Below are 24,958 nucleotides of genomic sequence, written 5' to 3' on the forward strand. Positions count from 1 at the left end.
TTTTCTGGGTACCTACCAGACACCAAGATAAACAAAGGGATTTCTTATCTCCAAGGCCACAAATGAAGTATTACAAATACATAATATAAACTGTAAGGCTGAGCTCACACTTCTCAGGCAGACAGGTTGTTTTTCAGCTTAGAATACATCATGTCTTTTTCTTCAGTATTAATTATATAGTCCAATTAAACTTTTATAGAGGCTGAACATGAGTCATTTGAGCAAGTGTTTCCAGATTGATGGGTCTCTACCTAGAGTGGGTTAAACAATAAGATAATTGGCCCTCCCTCTATCCCTCCAGCAGCTTTTCTTCCCCCACTACAAGACTACTCCACTCCTCATCTACTTTCATCATTTATACTCGTTGGCACGCAGAGAACAATACCATAAATCTCGACAATCATCATTGAGAAGGGTCAAAAAAAGAAGGCACCACTTGCAGAATGTTGTAGACTTAAAATATTTATCTGTTCTCAAACTAAAATATCAAATACAGTGTAAACCTTTCAACTTCAAGAAATAGTTACCTACCAGCATGTTTGTATAGTTATCTAAATCTACTGCAAGCACCAAAAAGGTTTTCCTTTGTCTTTTTATTAGCATCAACTCTGCAGCTGACCTGGAGAATGCAGGGTCAGGCAATTATGAATTGAAATGCCACTTTGTTGTAGTGATTTTGTTTCCTGACAGAGATGGAGCGAAGACCAGCTGCTTTGTGGCATTTTATTAATAATGTTTGATGACAAAAAGAGAGGTGCTGCAGGGTAACATTACAGGCATACTGTTAAATAGAATTTACTTTAGAATTATCACTATAGAAGAAAAATACGCCACGTTTTACAGTTCTTGAGTATTGTAAAAATACATATTACTAATTTCTAAAACCCTATATCTGGAAATATACATTTTAAAGGCTTAAAAATCAGTTTATATACATAATTTTATAACTCATGGTTATTCATTTATTGAGTTAGCCTGCCACACTTAATCTAAATTTGATGCATGAATTTTTAATTTAATGTAGCTGGCTTATCTAAAATTTCTGCCCCAGGTAAACAAGGCTTACAGCAGCCCTCAACCTCTGAATCTGCCCAACTTAATTGACTTAGTACATGAGACCACAGCTCATTTGGTCAACGCAGGGTGCAGTACAAAGAGTCAGAGACAAAGATAATGTGTAATCTACTTACCTCAGCCAGGCTGACATACCATTTATGGAGGTCTACGTCATGAGGTTATTTAGAAACCCTTTATTCATCTAATAAAACAAGGTCAAAAGGCTGAATTATATTTTTTCTGAGAACCGTAGGTACACGTCCCATCACAAAAACAGTAATTAGGCCTCACATGATTCAATTGTTTATTTCGCTCTAGGATCTTTTGTGTCCTTTTCCTTGTTTGTGTAAGGCACCAAACTCTCTTCTGAGCTGATCTGGCAACTTTGACTTGGACTTATTTCTAACAAGCATCGAAAATTTACTATCATATTAGAAAAGTTTCATATCAAGCACACCTGATGCAGCTAGTAGACCCTTGATTGGCTGCATCAGATGTTCCTGAGACCACACCTGATGTGCAAATGTGTAGGGTAATAATTATTGTAATATAAGTTTTATTTCACAAATTAAACAGTGTTTGTTTTCATTTGTTTATTGCAAACATCTGAATTTTTAAAACTAATTTGAGGTGGGGGCTAAAAGAATCCTAATTCCAAGGATGGATGGATGGATGGTCCACATAGATGTGCATATTTGTGTACAGAAGCTATAGGATATGGTTTTTTGGTTTTTGTTTTTCAAATTAAATCCTGAAGTGTGGTACATATTTGTTTTCAGCCCCCTGTACTTTGACACTCCTAACTTAAATTCACTGCAACAGATAAGACTCCATGTGTCTGCAATCTAATCTTTAATCTCACAATCGGAATAATAAACACAGCTATTCTGTAAAGGCCTTTGGGGTCTCTTAGAGAACATCAGTGAACAAACCGCATCATTGAGACAAAGGGACACAGCAGGCAAGAAATTAAATGAAGACATTTTTTCAGGACGAAAGTCACTGTTGAAAGAAATCCATAGGAAGTCCTGATTTCAGTTTGCAAACTAACTAGAAGAAACGGCAAACGTGAAAGAAGCCGCTCTGGTCAGATGAGATCAAAATTGAACTTTCTGCTCCACATACAAAACGCTATGCGAAGTGGAAAACAGGCACAGGGAAGCTGCTTAAAGCTAATGAGAAGGTGCAAGGAGTTAAATATAGAGCAATTCTGTAAGAAAGCTATTAGTGCAAAAGACTTGAGACTGGGGCAGCAGGACAACAACCCTAAACATACAGCCAGAGCTACAATCAAATGGTTTAGGTATGAGCATTTTTATGTGTTAGTATGAACCAGTTAATTCAGAGACAGAATTTGAGGCAACACTTGAAAATTGATGTTCACAGATTCTCTCCATCCAAACTGACTAAGCTTCAGCTATTTTGCAAATACAGTTTTGTGCAAAGCTGGTGAAGAAATTGAAGAGAAAGGTGGCTATACGAAGTAGGAGCTCAAAACAAAAGCTTGCCACACATTTCAGATTTTGCTATTTTACCAAACTTGAAAAACCATGTTTGATTTTTCTTCCACTTCCACCATAAGATAAAATCCCCCAAAATACAATAAAAGTTGTGGTTGTAACAATAAGGCTTCTGTAGAGGGAAGTTACCTTTTTAGCCTGGCCCATAAATAATTTTTTACATGTCGATCCTTTGGTTTAGTTTGCAAAATGTACAGAACTTTAAGAAATACTCCTGTTTTGGGATGTTTTAATTAAGAAATTATGATAAACAGTTTACAGCCTAAAAACCTCAAATACAATACTCAACACATTTACATCCCTAACTTTAGCCAATCATCCAGTCAAACTAATTGTAAAAAAATACAGAAAATAATACCATACCCACATCAAACCAAGCATTGCATAAAATCTTTGATAAAAATGATTTTCGTGCATTTCTTTATCTGTTCACCATCTGTAAGTAAATACAGTGATAATACTGTGCTTAGCACTGATTATATTTCATAACTACAGTTCAGTAAATAAGGTCAACGATGACAGTGACCATAAATTTCCTGAATATTCCATCCGAGATGATTCTAGCAGGAGTGATTATTGTTGTGATGCTTTGAAATATGCCTCAAAGACAAGATGTAGAGCCTGACCATCACAGAGTATATAAAAGAGCAGCAAACATTTGGAGAATATGTGATGAATAAATGTTTACCATGCACATACTACAGTACGACTTCTCATTCTCTCTGCATTCAGGAAAAAAAGAGACAAAAACAAGTAGCAAAAACAATGAAATACAAGAACGCTGAGGAAACTACCATGGTTTTGATTTTCAACAGTGACACTTTACCACAGTCATGCATATGATGGATATTTGGCCGTATTTGTAACTGGTGTTAAAGAAAAAAATTAGACCGCACTTAAGAAAAAAAGGCCTCAAAGAGCAACAAGGATTTACTATTGTTATAAGTTTCATAAACCTTTCACCAGATGTGGTGTCGCAATACGAGGCTCCGATGATGCCACCAGCGGAAAGGCAAAACCCTGTTTTGGTAGTTTGTGTGTCAGGACCACAAACCTAAAGGGAGTCTGTGCGTGTGTGACATTAAGCACAGGACTTTGACACTTGTGAAGCTCTATTTTGTCTTGCAGACACAGAAAGTGGAACAAAGTTTAGGTTACAGTTCTTGGCCTGTTATTGAAGTTCTGATGTCACATGTGACATCCCAGAATCCTGTTCAGGGTCGGACGCTGCCGGGGCAGAGATGCTTTCAAAGATGAAACCGTAGAGACTGACGTGAGGGCGCGTTGCGCAGCAGTTCTTGCATTCTTCGTTGAAGTAGTGGTTGAAGAGGCTGTACAGCTTCCCTGGGATGGAGGGGGGGAAAAGAAGTGCAGTCAAAGAAGATATATGAGCATTTAGGAGACAAAAAACACTAACAGGTTGAGAGGCAAGGAACGGGAGACTGAAACTAGCAGGGAAAAAAATGGAAGTATGTTTGGGATCATTTATTAGTCACATATACACACATAGCATGAGCTTTTTTTCTTCACAGTAGCTCCACTTTAGGAAATGGATGGCTGTAGGGGAATTTCTCTGAAAGGCTTCAATAAATGTCAGCAAAAAAAAATTAAAAGGGGGTTGGTAGAGAGGCGCTGCTGGGGTTAGTTCAGGCAGTAATACACTCTGCAGCTCAGCCTGAATGGATGGGCTGAGACGACAGCCATGGTCTACAAGACAAAATAACTTGTGCTCTGTTATATGCATATAAACAACAGTTGTGTATTAATGCCAACATGGGAAAAACAGTCTTAGTTGATTTCTAACAGAGGCTGTTCTATACTGATCTGCACTAGTTGTTTGGGAAATCTGTTTAGAGAAGGAAACAAACATGAATTCTTTTAACTTTAACTTTTAAGTGTACCTGTTTTTATTAAGCAAGTAGTTCAAGCCAATAAAATAGAAGGAAAATTTTAGATAGGATGTGATGACTTAGATATGATAAAAATGGTGAAACTATGTTGAAAAGGGTCATTTTTAGAACCAGAAGAGGAGAGCAAGAAGCAGGGTTCATAGACATTTTCCATTTTAAAAGTCCATATAGATAGAATTTAAAATATTTTCTGGAAATTTGAGAACAAAACGTTCTATCCTGGTGGGTTTTAAGATCATTAGGGTCTATAATTTAGGAAACAAAGGCATTCTGAGTTTACTGGGTTTACTATTATGAATTTATTTTGGCAATTTCATTCAGTTCTATTGTAACCAATTAAACATTTGGAACATTTTAATACATTTGTTCTGTTTGTAAGTTTCAAACAAATAGGTTTAAGGGCTTTGTTTGACATCTTAACCAGATGTCAAACAAATGTAAACTGTGGTTACATCCCTGAGCACACGACAGAGAAAACAAAGATTGAAAAAAAAACATTTGGAAAAATAAAGAAAAAAATATGTAAGCATAGTTCATTAGGGCTTGTAAAACCAAATTGATCAAGAAGTGACTTAAGATGAAAAATTGTTTAGAAAAATGTTGATTTTTTTTTGTGTCTTAGATAATAAAACAAGGAATAAAGTCTGGAAACTCAAAGATTTTTCCATCCTCATTTCTTTTTTCAGTTACCCAGGTCTGGAAAATGAGAAAACCTAATTCCATATTTTTCCAGACTCTGCTTAGAAACCCTGAAGAATACTCTAGATTGCCACCAGAAACAACAGATTTTCTGCAACCAAATATTGAAGAGCACAAAAAACTGTAACAAAATGTTAAAATATTTTATTAAAATACTCAAATGCTGGAAAACATTTAAAATTTATTTAATATATGTAGTAACTAAGTAATAGGCTTTTAAAAGGTGTGACTAATGTGCCTAACCAGCTGTATTAACTCATGCCAACATATTAGGAAGCATCTGTGCCTTTCTTACCAACTGTAACTCGTCTTTCGGTGAGGAAATTGTGCATTTCATGAACGTCTCTCATAAGCTGAGCATCTCCAAATGTGAAGTAAGCGACATCTCTCCCAGCCTCGGCAGCTGCCATCAGCTGAATCAGAGCTGAAAAATAAAGAAGCAACATGCTAAAGGGAAACCTTAACCAGCAACATTAAATTGCATTAGCATTAATAATCTCAGAATTAAACATTTGACCACTGAAACCTGGTTCAGCCTGAGTAGTTGGTCAAATACCATGAAAGGTATGGCTTTGGGCATTAGAGAAATGAGTGACAGGAGCAATTTGTATGGGAACAGTAAATAATGATTTGCTAGTAGAATAGCCTCATTCAAGAGCACTCAATCTTCAGGCCTTTGTAAATGAGGTTTTAAGGCTTTTAAATATTTAAAACAACTATTATAGTTTTCTGATTTATTACCTCACAAGACCAACAAATCATCTGCAAAAAGGTTTGTAATCCCGACAACAAAACAATGGCTTAGTGGTATGTACCTAACATATGTAACAAGTAAGCTATTTTTAATGTTTAATTTTGAATCTAGCTATTATGCTCTAAATACACCAGCTCTAGGTATTGCAGGGATTAGAGGCAGCAACCCAAGACGCTAAAATGTGTGTCTGGTGTCCAGAGATTTATTTAATTTTAATATGGATCAAATAAGGAATAATTAAAGATTATGCCGTAGATAAAAACTGACATTTTCAGCTGTAAATATAACAACTCATAAAAAAAGCAAAAAACATTTGCTTTTATTAGTATCAAAGTAGGGAATCAAGAAATTAGTTTGTGACTGGAATCAGTTTTTAGCTTGACAGGCTTAGAAACTAAAATCCAGTATTTTTCTCCTATCAGTGAATGCACCAGACCTAAGCTCCACCAGGTCACACTAACAGCAGCACTCTTTAGACTGAACGATGTAACTGAGGGAGAAGGACACACTTGGTTATGTTCAGCATTAACACACTGTTTAAAAATGAAGTCAGGGGGAGGCATAAAAGCTGCTGAAGCTCCTAGAAAAGAAACTGCATTTCCCATGAGGTCATGCTGAATGTTCACAGAAGCTCCTACTTTTTAAATGGGCTGAAACTCCAGCAGATAAATGGGAGGCCGAACCTAAAACAAAAGTTGCTCTGTCCTTTTGAAGACTCCAACTTTGTCTCCTATTGAACATGCTGGACTTAGAAACGTTGGTAATCTTATGAAAAAGTAAAAGTACACAGAGACTGATGTTTTTAGTTCATAATGTCAATTGTGCTAATTTCTAGTAAAAGAGACATTATTAAAAATGCAAACATTTTGTCTTTGGTTTGAAATAGCAAAATCTGGTTTATGACTGTGAAGCTGTTTAAAACCAACTGCTTTTTTACGTGCGCGCACGCATGTGTAGCGCACACACGCACACACACAGGGTGTGACATCACTTCTGCTCTTAAAACAAATATTAACACATACTATGTAATCTGAGCTTTTTCCTCACAAATATTGTTAAGAAACAACTATTATTTATTTTGAATGGATCTTGAAAAAATAAATCTTGAGATATTGTGCACTTCGATTTTTTGAAAAAGAAAATGTTTCTCAGTTATAATGCAATTAAATTCTTTTAGTTGGGTTTTATCTGTACAGTTAGTCATGTCCTTATTTAACAGCCCTAGAATATTTCCAGTGATTTAAAGGAGAGACCGTTCTGTAACCTGGTCCTGTTTTTTGGAAAATCACTGTTTTACTTTACAAAAAAACCACTTTCATAGGAAAGGAATAAAAAGATTAATTTATTTATGGGTATTTATAGTTTTTTAAAACTAGTATCAGCAGGTTCATGTCAATTTATCAGTGTAAAGTATTTTTTTTAAAAACACCAAATTACTTTAGTCAAGCTAAAACAAACTAGACAATTTAAAACGTTAGAAGTTACATTATAAAATTTTCAAATGAATCCAGATAGGGATGGTAAGCCAGTGAAGAGATAACAGGATTAAATTGCAGCATTCTGAACGGTTTGTCATCAAAGGAGAAAGGAGCTTTGGCAGTAAAAACTTACAACAGCACTAATCTGTTTATCCAATAGGACAAGGCACAAGCGATATGATTTTTGAAGAAAATTATTTCTCTTTTTTGACTCCACTGGTATTTTTGATAATTCATCTTTTGCGATAAGCACCAATTATTTTAGATTAGAAGACCTCCTTGCCATTACCCTAATTTTGCAGCTCCCTCAACAGGTTGTCTATTGTATTCTAGTTTGGACTCCAAAATGTTATTACTTCCTGTCAGAAGAAAGGTTTTAGTAAACTTAAAATATAACTTTAAATCTTAACCTCCGAGGGTTACAAATGATTTTGGGCTTAATTGTAAAACATGAGTAGCAATGGGGTCCAAATGGACCCCTGAGCAACCCCATAACTGAGAGATGCTGTAGTGAAAGGCCAGTCACTTTACTGCACTGAAAACCTCTGTAAGGTAGGGTTTAAACCAGTAAAAAGCAGAGTCTTTAACAGCAACAACACTTTAAAGTCTTGACAGAAAGATGGTTGCAGGGAGGTCTGAAAGCACCAAAACAGCAGAATTTCCAATATCAACAGTCCAAAAAACGTCATTACGTTTCCTTATTGTGACATACTAAAAACCTGACTAGAATTTTTCAGTATTGTTGTTAGTGACTGAAAATCACTGAAGTTGAATAAAAAACACTTCTTTGAAGCAGTTGGAAACTGCTTTCACAGAAACTCAGAGCTTTAAAAAAACAAAACAAATCGGAGGTCAGAAAATTGGCTACAAAATCTCTGATCAGTGCATATCTGAATCATATTTACATTAGAATTTTTATTTTTTTTACACAGCCCCAGTCAGTAAAGATAATCACAACAATGTCCTCAAAAACAACTGGCAATTTAAATGGACAGTGGACCCTCCCTGCTTATGAACAGTAATGTTTATAAGCCTTCACAGAAGCAGCTCAGCTATGATTTTACATTTTTCCTATGTAATAATCAATCGAAGGTTCGAATGGAAACTATAAATGTTTTTTGGCAGAGTGACACCTTGGGAGAGCTGCTAATTGACTATCAGACATAAATGTGTTACTGTGCCTTACTGTACATGCTGCCTAGCAGTGGGATTCCTTCAGCGGGAGCTTTCATGACGGTGACAAGCATTACAGACGCTTGTCTTGTGCACTCATCAATCATTGTAATTAATATAATAAATTCATTTATTCGGGTTTTTTTTCCTGCAAAGTCTAAAAACTTAAATTGTAGCTTAAACAAAATGAAAAAAAAATGTATTTAACACAAATGTGAGTGTGTTAGCTGAACTCATTAGTTCAGCTAACAGTACCTTTCAGGCGTGTGTCTCCACCAAAGGCTCCACAGCCCCAGTTCCCGGTGGCTACAGCAGAGAGGTGCTTGACATTGGAGTTACTTTGATAAAATCCACAATACGCCTGACAAAATGTAGAGGGATCAGAAAGGAAGTAAATTTACTTACAGTATAAATACTTAGAATAACATGATAAACCCATAAAAAATGAAGTGAATGGATTAAGATAAAAAATGAAAACAGTGCAAAAAGCTTTTGAAAGCACATAGGTGCAAAATTTTGTTATTGTTTGAGTAAATGCAAGAACCTTTCCCCTCACCTTGTTCAGTTCTCTGGTTATCTTCTCAGGAAGAAACTGTTCCAGGAAGTGTCTGTATTTAAAAGCATCAATGGCCACAATCTCTGTGCACCTTCTCTGCCAGTCGTCCCTGCAAGCACAGCAAAGCAGAAGATAAGGTTACCGCTACCAGTCTTCCTTCCATTATATTCTGGGTGAATCATTAGACAACTAACCCACAATTATGCCATGCTTTAAAACAAAGGCAGAAAATACCTGGGCGTCTCATCTTTATAGCTGTTCTGCCACCTGTAACTTTCAGCATAACCTGAATATTTACTGTATTGTTCACTTCCTGCAGGGAAACAAAGACAAGGCCAAGAAAAAAAAAATCTGTTATTCGGCGCTCAGCAGTCGAAGCACACAGCGGGTTTAAATCTGTTTCAGTGCCTTATTTCCTAAATCAGATTTAGTGCTTTCTGCGCTCTCCATGTGAGTACACAGTATCAGCTTCTATTGGATAGTCATAAATAAACCCCCATTGATTTAATAAGTAATCTCCTTTGGAGGTTTGAAATTAAAAGCTATGCTGCCACCATGGGAAGAGATACTCTGGAATAAGTAAACCAGTCACAAGATATTCATCAAATATGTTACACATATTTGTTAGCAAGATATTACCTTTATTTACTATATAAATCTACAAGTTACAAGCGCAGGGTTCGGGCTCTAAAATCCTGGTGGAGTTAGGAAAGCTACCGACGAGTCTGATTCAGGACAGAAGGTTTACTCCCATTCGGAAGGTTGTTTTAATCCCTGGATTTCTCTGCTGGCATGTCAGCATCCCATTGAAAGACTAAAGCTGATTTATTAGTGTGCAGAAAAGCGACATAGTACTGCACAAACCTTATAAACCAAGAGTTTTTGTATGAACGTCTGTGCTGGTAGGTAAATAAGCCATTGAGTAACCAGACAACAAGAGCAATGTGAAAAACCAAATAGAAATTTTTAATGAACTAAATCTATTCACCAATGGTCAGTGAGAACATTTTGACCCTTGAGGTTGCTGACTTTCGTATGAGACAGATCAACATCACTGACCTCATTATGTTCAGTAGCATACATTACAAACTCTATACAAAATAAAGAAAACACCTGCTTGTGTTACTTAAACATTTGTAAAACAGATATAGGAGTAGAGGAGCTGTTTTAAATTGGGGCCAATTATTTAGGCAACAGATTGTAAAGTTAAATGATATGGGTTACTATTCAAGACTCAGTTTTCTCCCTTTTATTTATCAGTTTTCACAATTTCCTAGACGTTTGATGACAAAACATTTACCTTAAATTTAACAAATCACGAAACAACATAATGCTAGAGTTTGATTTGATATTGGCAGTATAGTAAAGGTTATTTCACATTTTGGCACCTGGATTCATTTAGACCAGGTCTAGATCAAGTTTTATTAAAATTCAATTTTTCAAATCTGTGCTGGATAAAAAAAAATATTTCAAGCTCAGTTTATTTCTTTCATACTTTTGTATTGTTTGTAAAACTAAAATGGTAGTTTCAATGCTTCTAACAGGTGTGGTTCTAGAGGCTCTGGTGACTAAAAACGTTGTAAAATGGCCTTCTTTTACATCTTTGCATGTGTGTAAACTAATCAGTGGTTTCTGTTAGTAACTCAAAAGGAAATGATCCTTGAAATGTAACTAAAACTATTAATAAAGGATTACAGTCTGAAGCTGAAGATTTAAAACATTTGTCTGCACTTAAAAAATAATAAATGAAATTCCATACTTTAAGACTGAGTAGGAACCCTGAATGATCGTTGCTCCTGATGTGAGGACATTACTTTAGGCATCCCCCAGGAGTTAGTGTTGGAACCTGCTTTGTTTGCTTTATACAGTGACATAGAAGACATTTCCAAAATGTTGAAACTCATCATTTCTGTTGATAAAAATATATTTTTTTCACTGTTCAAGCTTTGAAGCATTTACTAGATAAAATTACTTCTAAAATAAAAACAACAAAAAATTTGGTTGCTAAACACAAACTCATTAAATCTTAATAAAGTAAAAAATGGTACTTGGAAATAGTCAATTAAATGCACTCGCAAATAAATGGGACTATATCGAAAAGGTCAATGAAAATAGAGTTCTTGTGGTACAGTAATATTAGACAGCAGGCTTAGCTGGAAAGCACACATTGAATATATGCATTATAAAGTATCAGGAGGCTCTACCCCACTATGTAAAGCAAAGTATTACACTGTACATTGATTTATTTTCTCTACTGTTCACTGATTTTATCTTTTTAAGCTATTGTGTGGATGCCTGGCGCAATAACTACGATTGTACAGTGTCCTCACTTTAACGCTTCTCTTGTCAAACAAAGCAGTTAGATTAATTTACGTGTGTTTTAGGGACCAAACCTATTCACTTTTTTATAGATGGTAAATGGCCTGCATCTAGTCCGATGACCCCAAAGTGCTTTACACTACAATCAGTCATTCACCCAGTCATACACACATTCACACACTGACAGTGATGCCCTAGGGCAAATTGACAGAGGTGAGGATGACATACAATCAGCGCCACTGGGCCCGCTGACCACTATCAGCAGACAAGGCGAAGGGTAAAGTGTCTTGCCCATGGACACAACGACTGAGACAGAGCAGAGATACGAACCGGTAAGCCACCGGTTACAGGATGAACCCACCGTCGCTTGAAACAAATAGCTCAAAATTTGCTCAGGGAAAAAAAATATTCAACTACTGGGGAATATTCAGGAGGTGAACTAAGGAAATTGTAGGTTAAAAACATTTTCTGTGCTTCTGTGAGTGGAGCTGAAGAATTGTGCAAAATATAAAGCACTTCAAAAAGGGGTAAAAATATATGGTGTTATATATAAAAGTAATACTGTTCAAATTTAAGACATATTTCTATCCATCGTGATTAATCAGAAGTTGTCGTTAATATTATTTAATGAATATAACTGTTGAGTTGTGAAGAAGGGATAGGAGTGAATAATTGTACTCTTCTTCCAACTCCTTGTCGGATATGGTAACTAAATCAACAATAGTGGGGGTGCACTTTTCATATTTACCTCTGTTTGCTTAGTTTTATTTATATAGTAATTTATCAATATTTTTTGAACCTCCCAGATATTTTCTGTACATGTTTGAAATTTGATAAGAATTTAAATAAAACAAACTGGATTATTTAAAAATAAATTGTGAAACAAAGTTGAAACCTGGAAGCTTTTCAGGCTTGTAATGTAAACAAACTGAAGGTGATATACAGGTCCTTCTCAAAATATTAGCATATTGTGATAAAGTTCATTATTTTCCATAATGTCATGATGAAAATTTAACATTCATATATTTTAGATTCATTGCACAATAACTGAAATATTTCAGGTCTTTTATTGTCTTAATATGGATGATTTTGGCATACAGCTCATGAAAACCCAAAATTCCTATCTCACAAAATTAGCATATTTCATCCGACCAAAAAAAAAAAGTGTTTTTAATACAAAAAACGTCAACCTTCAAATAATCATGTACAGTTATGCACTCAATACTTGGTCGGGAATCCTTTTGCAGAAATGACTGCTTCAATGCGGCGTGGCATGGAGACAATCAACCTGTGGCACTGCTGAGGTCTTATGGAGGCCCAGGATGCTTCGATAGCGGCCTTTAGCTCATCCAGAGTGTTGGGTCTTGAGTCTCTCAACGTTCTCTTCACAATATCCCACAGATTCTCTATGGGGTTCAGGTCAGGAGAGTTGGCAGGCCAATTGAGCACAGTGATACCATGGTCAGTAAACCATTTACCAGTGGTTTTGGCACTGTGAGCAGGTGCCAGGTCGTGCTGAAAAATGAAATCTTCATCTCCATAAAGCTTTTCAGCAGATGGAAGCATGAAGTGCTCCAAAATCTCCTGATAGCTAGCTGCATTGACCCTGCCATTGATAAAACACAGTGGACCAACACCAGCAGCTGACATGGCACCCCAGACCATCACTGACTGTGGGTACTTGACACTGGACTTCTGGCATTTTGGCATTTCCTTCTCCCCAGTCTTCCTCCAGACTCTGGCACCTTGATTTCCGAATGACATGCAGAATTTGCTTTCATCCGAAAAAAGTACTTTGGACCACTGAGCAACAGTCCAGTGCTGCTTCTCTGTAGCCCAGGTCAGGCGCTTCTGCCGCTGTTTCTGGTTCAAAAGTGGCTTGACCTGGGGAATGCGGCACCTGTAGCCCATTTCCTGCACACGCCTGTGCACGGTGGCTCTGGATGTTTCTACTCCAGACTCAGTCCACTGCTTCCGCAGGTCCCCCAAGGTCTGGAATCGGCCCTTCTCCACAATGTTCCTCAGGGTCCGGTCACCTCTTCTCGTTGTGCAGCGTTTTCTGCCACACTTTTTCCTTCCACTCTGGGAACAGCCTATTCGTTCAGAAATTTCTTTCTGTGTCTTACCTTCTTGCTTGAGGGTGTCAATAGTGGCCTTCTGGACAGCAGTCAGGTCGGCAGTCTAACCCATGATTGGGGTTTTGAGTGATGAACCAGGCTGGGAGTTTTAAAGGCCTCAGGAATCTTTTGCAGGTGTTTAGAGTTAACTCGTTGATTCAGATGATTAGGTTCATAGCTCGTTTAGAGACCCTTTTAATGATATGCTAATTTTGTAAGATAGGAATTTTGGGTTTTCATGAGCTGTATGCCAAAATCATCCGTATTAAGACAATAAAAGACCTGAAATATTTCAGTTAGTGTGCAATGAATCTAAAATATATGAATGTTAAATTTTCATCATGACATTACGGAAAATAATGAACTTTATCACAATATGCTAATATTTTGAGAAGGACCTGTACAGTGTTGTCAGTATTCAGGGTAGCTTTGCTTTACAGTTTAGACTGTTTGGAGAAATCAAAAGGCACTAATATGCAGTACTAGCTTGGATCATTGTTAGGAGGGATCAGCTTCTTCTGCCAGGTGGGTAAAAGGTGAATGTTTAAATGATATTATCTCTTCTTTTTTTTTTTTTAAATGGTAGTTATTATAGTGCACTAAATTGGTTTACTTTGTATGTGTCCTGTAAAATAAATCAGAAACCTGAATGTCCAAGCTGTGCTTCCAGCTACAATCAAAATCTGAAAGTAGCCAGGTCAACAAAATTGTGCAATAAAACCTAAACATTAGGTAGAAGTCAAATAGTTTAGAGCTTTTAATTTATAGGGATAATCTATTTGCAGAATCACAATATTATTTGTTCTGGCATAATTTAAAAGTGATTATCAGAGACCCGTACACATTTTAAATAGATGAATTGGTGCTTAAACATAACAAGCATTGTTTTCTTTTGATTCTTCCCAGAATGTAGCCATGTCAGGGCAAGGAAGTTATTTCTTTAAACAATAACACCTATACTACATGGACAGAAATTTACTGGCCATGGCATTGCAAATCCACAAAGCAGGCTACCCATATCGCTTTATCCATCAAAAGGAACTGACCTTCTCCTCCTTCACCTTAATCGAATTTATTTTGTCAAATGCCCAAGACGGCATCCTGCCATATGAGCTCCAAACACAAGATTACATCAGGGAATCGCTACCTTCCCGTCTACAAACCCACTCACATTGAGATTTGTATTTTATCTTTTAAGTCATGTCAAGCTAAACTTCTAAATGCTCTTGAGGACTTCTGTTAAGGAGCTCCAGGGACAGACATAAAGACTCTTAAATTAGAGACAAGAGTTTAAAAGGAAACACTGCATACGTGCATAGAATAATCTGGAGGTTTTTAATAAATCTATGGCGTAATGGGTCCATTCCATTAGTGGTTGCGATGACCTGAGTTGGGTAATAAATTCCTTTCTGTCTAAATGTAATAATGTTAAGTGCAGTAGAGGATGAGGAGGAGGGAGGAAGGGAGGGAGAGCAATAATGGGAGGGAAAGAGGGGGACAGTGAGTTACCAATGAAGGTCACTAAGGAGAGATGCGAGTTTCAGAGAAGACAACATGGCGCCACAAAGCACGTTTTGTTTTTAGGTGAATGACCAATGTGGTGCTGGGGCTTTAACATCAGCTTTCTCTGCTTTAAGGTTGACACCCAACCAACAATCAACAAGGGCAACAGTGAAGGCGACACCTTTTGTTTCTCTGTAGTTGTTGTTTTTTCATTTGCAGTGTTAATGTCGAAGAAAACCCCAGCAACAGAATCAGTCAGTTATAGTACGCGGCTTAATGAGAGTGAGCTGAGACGATCAAACGGGACGATCAAAACACTCTTGTGGCAATAAAAGGATTTGTATAATAAAGAGAAGGTAAATGTTCTTAAATATTTACTTATCCAATAAATGCCACTGATATAAAAAACAGAACAGGATATTCTCATGAGTGAACTGACTGTTTTATTAATTAGGCAAAAGCTAAATGATTTGGAAAGTCGGCAAGGGAATACATCTCTGTATGGTCCAGTCACTTTCTGCTCCCAAAGTTTCCAGATTTTTAAACATTATGTACGAACCCCACCGGGTTAATAAGAGCCAACACTATTCAGCTCCACTGATCCACTGATGCACTGACTGCATGTAGTATTAGATTTGAAATGAACAATACTGACAAAACAATTTGAGACAAAATACTAATGATTAATTAAAGACTAAGTAGAAAGTTTTCTAATCAATGGGAAAACAAAACACTGGATCGATATTTTGTACAAGCAAAAATGTGGCTTTGAAAACAAATCTGTGATCTTAAGTGTAATTTTGACATCATTTAAAAGCCCAAAATAACGATACAAAAATGAACTGAATCATTAATGATAATTATTATCCACAGAGTATATAGAGTAGTTACACCATAGTATAAACTTCTCTTTTTCATTTCTGCATATATAATCAAAACATTGTTCTAACTTAAATTGATCTCTCTAGCCTATTTAATGATGTAAAAGCAACAAATATAACAGAGAGAACATCTCACCCCACCAAAGTGTAAATATGAACCAAGACACATTAGTCTTTAGTCTTGGGAGTTGCTCCAAAAGGTGAGTCATAAATGTCAGACCAATTAAAGACTGAATTCTTATAATCATAAAGGTTTCTGGGAAAGAGTAACTACACACCTGTGATAATGAGGCATTCATTATCTTCCAGAGCTTCAGTAAAGAGGCGAGAAACAATGAGTTCAGGGTTGATGAGGAACCGGATTTCCTCCTGGACCAGTCCATGTCCTGTCACTCCACCTCCTACAAACCTGTTGGCAAAGTCAACCTAGCAGGGGAATAATGGGAAGAGATACAGGTAACGTGCATTAATTAAAAAAAGGTAAAGCCCATCCTTGGTACTTAGACATCATTTTTAAACTGAAAAGTGCTTTATAAATCAAATATATTATTATTATTATTATTATTGGATCAACAGCGAATAGGCAAATGGAAGCACACAGTAGCACACTTAAGGTGTTTGGCATATCATCTACAACCTCTCACAAACTAAAATGTGGTGTTATTCCTCGTGTAGATGAAGTCTGTCGCGGAAAGTGTTAAAGTTTACTTATTGATCTGTAGGCAGCAGCTCTGTGAACACACAGTGCCCCGCATGGCAACCATCATATATTTGCACCAGTTTTGTATTTTTCATTTTAACCCCAAACTAAAAAGGGCTATTTAACAGTTTAAAGATTCTTGATCAAATCTGATCCTCTGTGGTTCAAAATCAAAAATATTTACACTGTTCAGACATAGACTGGAATATTTTACACTGAACATATTCTTTAAACCACAGTTTAAGAATTAGAAAAATGTTTTTAAGCTGTAAAAAAATAAAAAAATTAAAAATCTGCTGTCTCCAAAATATCGAGAACTTGTCTCATTATTCCAAACCCAAAATTATGTATCATCCTGTTAACTAAGTTTTGTTACACTATCGACGGGTGATATGGACTTAAGACTTTATTATGATATTTCATGGTGTTTATTGTGATAACAGTGACAATAAAACAAAATTAATTTATTGATATTGTTTTGATGCCCTCATTAAACCAACAGTAGAGAAACTAGTAAAATTATCATTATTACGTTTTTTGGAGATTTCAAACCTCATTAATTTGGATTTTATCGCGGTCACAATACATCCAAATTCTTGTAAGAAATTTTTCACAGTAACGATAAATGATACGATAAACGTCTATCCCAGTGTCATACCGCTAATAAAAATAATCCAATAAACTACTTCCAATGAAAAGAAATTGTATTCTAATAGTTGATGCATGCTGTGATTTTCAACTCTATTTAATAAGTCCTGTTCAAACATAAGAGCACATGAAAACTCTTAAAAGTACATGCCAATTGCTAAAACATACTAATTATAGGTAAATTCACCTTTTGTTCACCAAAAAAAAACCTTATTTGGATTGAGGCAATAAACAAAGGATGTTCCCTTATCTAATAATGGTAAATTTTAGAGTTTTGTAGCAAATCCTTTAAGAACATGTCCCTATTTTGTTTACCAGCAAACCCAAATTTAGTGCAAGTTACACAGTTGAATACAACATACTAGCATATATTAATAAAACAAAATATTCAGTGCCCTTTGACCTGCATGTGTAATGCTGATGACAGGAACTACTATTGTCACTCTCATTACTTGAACAACTATTATTTTCTCATTAGCTGTCACCCACAGTGGAGGTTTAATATAAACAAATGTCTAAGGATGACCGTTTCCTGCATGGTGATAATCAAATTAGAAAATCATAACAAAACAACGCACATGGAATCTCAATAGATACAATAAATACCAATGAAACACGTAATGAACAGTAGAACAGCTGTGAAAACACTAAACAGGCAAATGGGCCAGAGTTTAAATATTCAATATTAGCTCAAAAGGACAAAATTAACCGCACGCCATATGATCTCTGAAAAAGCCAACTAGACATAAGTTAATTTATTTCAGAAATTTAATTCAACAAATTTAATTAAAATTTATTTATTACACAGGGAGGGATATATTTCAAGTATTTTTATGATTATGATAGTCTTACATCTCATACAAAATCCGATATCTAGTTTCTCAGAAAGTTTACACATTAAATAAGATCAAAAATGTTTTAAAAAATATTTAATGATAATATTATGGCCTAATCAATTATAGGAGAGTGTACTGACTCTCTGTACTGACAGTTATCCAGCAGACAGTCATTTGTACCCTGCACAAGGAAGGTTAGATACGCTACAGCAGAGTTTAGGTAAAGAAGCTGACTGTTCAGAGTGTTGTATCCAAGCAGTCATGGAAAACTGAGTGGAAAGGAAAAGATATGTCAGGAAATGGTGCATAGGCAACAGGGATGATAAGCAACATCCACTCAAGAATCGCAGGAAGAATTGACAGGGATACACGAGGCATGAACTGCAGCTGGAGTGAGTTCTTCAAGAACCGTCACACACAAATATCCAGAACATCGGCTAGTCGCGTTCCCCGTGTTAAGCCACTCCTGAACCAGTGATCTCAAAAGCTACTTACCTGGAAAAAAAAACAAAAGGACTGAACTATTGCTGAGTGATCCACTGAACTCTTTTCAAATAAAGTTAAGTTTCATTTGCAAATCAAGGCCCCAGAGTCTGTGGGAACAGGAAAATAGAGAGGCACAGAATCTAAGTTGCTTGAGGTCCAGTGTGAAGCTTCTACAGTTGGTGATGATTTTGTAAACCATGTCATCTGCTGGTGTTGGTCATGCTTCCATCTGCTAATGAGCTTTATGGAGATTTTGATTTCATTTTCTAACAGGAATACCAAAGAATCACTACCTGCTTTAAAGTATGTGGTAACATGTTGCTTGTTTGGCTAGAAACCGGTCAGTCCTAAACCTCACCAAGAAACTATGGGGTACTGTCAAGAGGAAAATGAGAGACATCAGACCCAAAAATGCAGATGACCTAAAGGAGGGCCAACAGCAACTTGTGCTTCAGAATCAGAATCAACTTTATTGGCCAAGTTTGTGCGCACACACAAGTAATTTGACTTTGGTTTCCATCGCTCACATCATATATCAAACATCAGTCCAAACAACAACCACAATGTGTAAAAACTAATAAATAAGGACAAGGAACAGTATGTACAAGTGTGTGATTTTATGTATATAAAAAATGGAAGGCAGGTGTGGTAGTGCAAATATGCTTATTTGTTTCCAGCAGAGTAGATGACTACCCTAGCTGTAAGGTGTTTGTTTTCATCACAGAGACAGCCTGGGGGAAGAAACTATCAATGCAGTGGCTAGTTTTTGCAAATAGTGTAGTGCTGCCCCAAAGGTAAAAGTTTAGTAACAGTTTATGTCCAGGATGTGAGGGGTCTGCAGAGATATTAGCTGCCCTGTTCCCAACCCTAAATCTGTACAAGTCCTGGATGGAGGGAAGGTCAGCCCTGATGATCCCCTCTGCAGATCTAATTGTTCATTGCTGTTTGGACCTGTCCTGCTTTGTAGATAAGCCAAACCAAAACGTGATGGATGAGCGCAAAACAGACTCAATGAAGACAGTGTGTGACTAGCATCTCCTGTGGAAGGTTGTACTTCTTGAATTGCCATAGGAAGTACAGTCTCTGTTGGGCCTTCAGTCTGTATGTGAGGACCAGCTCAAGTTTTGAGAAAGAGTAGTTCCTATGAACCAGAAGTGGTCCACAGCAGACAGTTTTGTTGAAGATGGTTAGAGGGGTATCTGGGGGTAGTGTTCTCCTGAAGTCCACTGTCATCTACACTGTCTTTAGCAGGTTATGTTCCAGATGATTCTGAGCGCACATGTAGACCAGCCGATCCACTTCCTGTCTGTATGTAGACTCATCACTGTCCTGGATCAGACCAATAACAGTGGTGTCATCTGCAAACTTCAGGAGTTTCACAGACTGGTCCGCTAAGGTGCAGCCATTAGTGTATAGAGAGAACAGAAGTGTGGAGGGAACACACCCCTGGGAGGTGCCAGTGCTGATGGTTTTTGAGCAGGAGAAGATGCCACCCTGCCTCACCTGCGCCTTTCAGTCAGTCAGGAAGTTGGTGCTCAACTGACAAGTGGAGGCCCACACTGTGAAATGGGGGAGCTTCTGGTGGAGGGTCTCTGGGTTGATGGTGTTGAAGGCAGAGCTGAAATCTACAAACAGGATCCTAGCGTAGGTCCCTGGGTGGTCAAGGTGGTGCAAGATGAAGTGAAGACCCAAGTTGATTGCATAATTTGCCGAACTGTTTGCCCCTTAAGCAAAATACAGGGGATCCAGCCTGTGATGTCCTTCAGGTGCATCAACACAAGTCACTCAAAGGGTTCCATGACCACAGATGCCAGAATGACAGACCTGTGGTTATTTATCCTGTGATGGTGTGTTTCCTGGGGACTGGGATTAGGGTGGAGTGTTTAAAGCAGGAGGGAACCTCACACAACTCCACAGACTTGTTAAAGATATGAGTGAAGATAGGGGATAGTCTGGTTCCTTAACACCTCAGCAGTCCCACAAGCTGATCGCCTCTATTGAATGGTAGAGTACATGGACATACTTCACTTGTTGAACTGAATAACTGATAATTTTACATTTTGATTCTAATTTATTGAAATGGGACTGAGCGCAAGTACATTTTGCTAAACATGGGAAAAAAAGTTACATGAGAGGGTTGCCAAATTGTGTGATCTTTTGGTATGTATTTTTATTCAAAAAACAGCTCTTGATTAAGTGTTCATAAAGTGTTCATAAAACTATAGACCATTATTAATAATTGACATGAAAACCATTGCTTAGGTCTAAAATCAACAAGTGTATGCAAAAATTATTTAAGGATGTTCAAGTCTCCCAAAAAAGTTGTATTTCTTTGTAATCATTCTGAAAACTGTTTAGGTGCAGGAATTATTTCGGTGTGATACTACACTTTTACATTTTTAAATCCCAATCCTTGATTGTGCGGTTTAGATAAAAGCACAATCCATTCAATGACAGAGCAGATACTTATACATCCTGTCAGGGGTGAGGGCTCTGCTCAGTGGCCCACAGCTACATCAATCTGTGTGACAGTAAGTGTGTTTGTATGCGCATGTTTTCCAACCAGCCACCCAACTCCTATCCTTTTTCTCTGGTTCAGAATTTGACCTACCCCTCCCTTCCCCCTTCAATCTCACCCCCTGACAGGATGACAGCCTGCTCTGCCCTATCCAAACACAACACACAACCAGTGGCCGGCCTGCTGAGGTAACCGTCAATTTTCTTGCAGGACTCTTGGCCCACTGGGGTCATCGCAGTGAAATGCCTTACCCTCGTCATTTATATTTTCTCCATGTGCCATCTTCCCTCATCCTCCCACCCAGGGGTCTTCTCCTCCACCCTTGCCACTCTGAGCTGCTCGTGTGTATACAAACGCTGTCAACTCCAGTAAAATAATAAATAAATGCAACAGCAGCAAAGGAACACAGAGGGGAAAGATAAAATGGATGTAATCCAGTGGAGAGAGATGAATAGCTAATTATATGTATTACCCAAAAATTTGATGTCCTTTTGACCACTTTATTTTTTGTTGTAAGGCAAGAAGCCTGCTGCTCATTGGCAGGTTTGCAACTTTGGACAATGTCAGCAAGTGCAGAAAAGAAAATAAGCTTAAAACCGTGTTAATAGCTCCAAAGAAACAAAATGAGTTAAAAAACTATACACATACACACATGTCCAGTCATTGCCATAATGCTCTATTAAGGGTCAGAGTATCAAGATACACTATTAATCACCCATCCAAATCATTGACTTATGTTAGTACTATGGTCACAGGTGTAACAGATACAATTAAGCCCACATATGATAGACATGCTATAATGGCTAATTTAAATGAAAATTATTTTTAATAAATCAAGATGTTTCTTTCTAAAAAGAGTATCAGTTTTCAAAAACAATTATTTATCTGTTTCCATCAACAAGCAGTCATATCCAAGCCTTACATCACCAAATGCAATGAAAAGCAGCGGATGTTGTGCTGTAAAGCATGCTGCCGCTAGACTGTAGAGCAGTGGAGAAATGTTCTCTGGAATGACAAATCATGCCTCTGCCTGGCAATCCAAGGGGTCGAGCATGGGTTTGGCGACCGCCAGGAGAACAGCACATGCCTGCCTCCATTGTGTCAAGTATAATGTTTGGTGCAGAAGGGAGTATGGTGTGAGGATGTTTTCCAGGGGCTGGGTTTGGCCCCTTAGTTCTAGGGAAAATAACTCTTAATGCTTCAGCATATTAAGACATTTTGAACAATTTCATGCTCCCAGCTTTATGGGAACAGTTTAGTCCAACGTGACTGCACAGCAGTGCACAAAGCAACGTCCATAAAGACCTGGATGAATAAGTTTAGTGTGGAAGAATTTGAATGGCCTGATCTCAGAAAGAACAGCTTTAGGTGTTGGCCCTCTCGTCCAACATCAGCTTCTGATCTTGCAAATGGGCGTCTAAGGGAATGCTCCAAAATTTCCATTAACACACTCCTAAATCTTGCGGACAGCCATTCCAGAAGGGGCGAAGCTATTGCGGCTGCAAACAATGAAATCACATTAAAACCTGTGTTCAGAATAGGATGTCCCTCGAGTTCATATGTGTGTGAAGCAAGATGAACAAATACATTTGGTAACCCCCTTTTTGTTCCTCGAAGTTTTGATAAAGAAACAAAGCTGATTAGTAAGCCGAGTCACCTAAGGGATTTCCGATGTTCCCTTGGGCATTTCTGAACATCTGGCAAGATAAAAGGGATTTATTCCCTATGGGAAGCTAGCTGTATGCTTTGAAAGGTCTGTAGTATAAATATATCAAGCAAAAGACTGTTTAAATTACCACCAAATAAAACAATACCATCACCCATAAACTGCAAACTCCAATCTAAACTTGAAAACGTTTGCAGAACGCACAATACAAATCTGGTTTGATAAAAAAAAAAAAAAAACACAAAAACTTTGAAACTTATACTTTGCTTACAAAAGTGTCTGGAAAAAGAAAGCTACCAAGGGCTAACGGGCAATTATCAAGTCATGATACATTATTTTTTACACTGGATACAAAACTGTACAAAACACCTTACCTGAAGCATCCCGTATCCATCATCCTCAATTGTGCCCTTACAAGTGATATGTAGACATGTCAGCTGAGTCTGAGAACTTAACAAAACAAGGTTGTAGACATCCTGAGTTATTGACTGCTATTTGTACATTTTGATGAAAACCCCTGTGTTGTTCTTTTTTCCCAGTTATGAATCTTAGATTTGGTGCATAACATGACAACTGGTGATTACCTTTCCCAGTCTGGTGGACTGGTAACTGTTTGTCTTGCGAATGTAACAAGGCCCTTTGGTTCTTGAAAAAGAAACAAAAATAAAATGCTTCATTGACTTGTTAGCAGGAAGAGAACTGAGGTAAAAAAAAAATATTTTCAGGTCTTACTTGTTTCAGTGACTCTCCTGAAGTAACACAGTAGAGTTTTCAACTTCTCAATTTTTTTTGGCGAGGAGCCTTCAAACAACCTAAAACAACATATTATACAGTCATATTCAATAAATTAGAATAGTACTGAAAAGTTCATTTATTTCAGTGACTCAATTCACTAAGTAAATCAGATTATATAGACTATTTAATACCTGCTTAAAGATTGCTAGCTTAAAAAGGTAATTTTAATCTGACAAACTGTGGTGGCACTAGAGACGAGTATCTCTCACTAGAATAGACAGGTTAAGTGGGAGGAGTTATAGTTCACAAGACTAGGAGTTTTTTTTCTCAGAATTGCTCTCCAACAAGTCTGACTCGAGATGTGCAAAGTGGGTAGGGACATAACCCAAAAACTTGCAGCTGTAGCTGCAGTAAAGTATAGACGCAGTATTGGGTACTGACTCAGGGAGCTGAACAGATGCACACACTACTATTGTCTTTGGTCTATGACATAAAATTCAAATAAACACATTACAGTTTGTACTTGAAACGTTACAAAATGTGAAAAAGTTCAAAAGGTATGAATACTTTTGCAAATCCTTGTACACATTATCTATATAAAAAAATTCACAACCAGGACATCGCATGATGGGTTAGGTCCAGCTATCCAACGAGCACAATTTCTGTTCCATCCTTCCTTCCTACAGTGTTATTGCCTACGGCGGTTTCAGCTTTTGGGACATTAAAACCAAGGTGGAAGAACAAGTAAGAAGGGTTGGACAGAAAGCTTAAATCACCATATACTGGAACCCTCTACTTAAAAAAACATGGTTACTTAAACTAAGCATTTATCTTCCTCTCCCACTGTTTTCTGCCCAGTTCAGTTAAGATTTAGAACAGGGGGGTGCAATGAAGTGAGAGATTTAGTACACTAAAAGCCCTTCAGTGATAAAAACATTTATCACACGCAATTCGGGCATAAATGACATGCTTTTCTGCAAAACTTCAGTTTTCTGCTAAGTGAATAAACCAATGATTTGTGACCCCTGACTTTGGTAACGCTAGGGTTTGCACCAAAGAAAACAAGCTTCTGAGAGAGTTCATGAGATGTGGTTTGATGATAGTTTAGCTAAAAAACAAAAATGTAAAGAAATAATAATAATATATATATATATATATATATATATATATATATATATATATACAGGGGTTGGACGATGAAACTGAAACACCTGGTTTTAGACCACAATAATTTATTAGTATGGTGTAGGGCCTCCTTTTGCGGCCAATACAGCATCAATTCATCTTGGGAATGACATATACAAGTCCTGCACAGTGGTCAGAGGGATTTTAAGCCATTCTTCTTGCAGGATAGTGGCCAGGTCACTACGTGATACTGGTGGAGGAAAACGTTTCCTGACTCG

General features: G+C 37.2%; 1 protein-coding gene across 3 annotated transcripts in view; it reads right to left on the reverse strand.

Moving 5' to 3' along the window:
• Positions 1-2,788: 2,788 nt before the first annotated feature.
• Positions 2,789-24,958, reverse strand: part of parga (poly (ADP-ribose) glycohydrolase a) — a 36,855-nt gene continuing 14,685 nt past the window's right edge. For all 3 annotated transcript variants that reach the window (XM_047351988.1, XM_047351987.1, XM_047351990.1), the window contains exons 10-18: positions 23,553-23,632; positions 23,405-23,465; positions 23,195-23,270; positions 16,245-16,392; positions 9,381-9,459; positions 9,147-9,255; positions 8,846-8,951; positions 5,481-5,609; positions 2,789-3,920 (exon numbers count right to left, since the gene is read on the reverse strand). In XM_047351988.1, the coding sequence (XP_047207944.1) occupies positions 3,748-3,920; positions 5,481-5,609; positions 8,846-8,951; positions 9,147-9,255; positions 9,381-9,459; positions 16,245-16,392; positions 23,195-23,270; positions 23,405-23,465; positions 23,553-23,632 (961 nt within the window). In that variant the 3' untranslated portion in view covers positions 2,789-3,747. The remainder of the gene's footprint in view (positions 3,921-5,480; positions 5,610-8,845; positions 8,952-9,146; positions 9,256-9,380; positions 9,460-16,244; positions 16,393-23,194; positions 23,271-23,404; positions 23,466-23,552; positions 23,633-24,958) is intronic.

This window comes from Girardinichthys multiradiatus, chromosome 22 (genome assembly GCF_021462225.1).
Source record: "Girardinichthys multiradiatus isolate DD_20200921_A chromosome 22, DD_fGirMul_XY1, whole genome shotgun sequence".
Classification (NCBI taxonomy): domain Eukaryota; kingdom Metazoa; phylum Chordata; class Actinopteri; order Cyprinodontiformes; family Goodeidae; genus Girardinichthys; species Girardinichthys multiradiatus.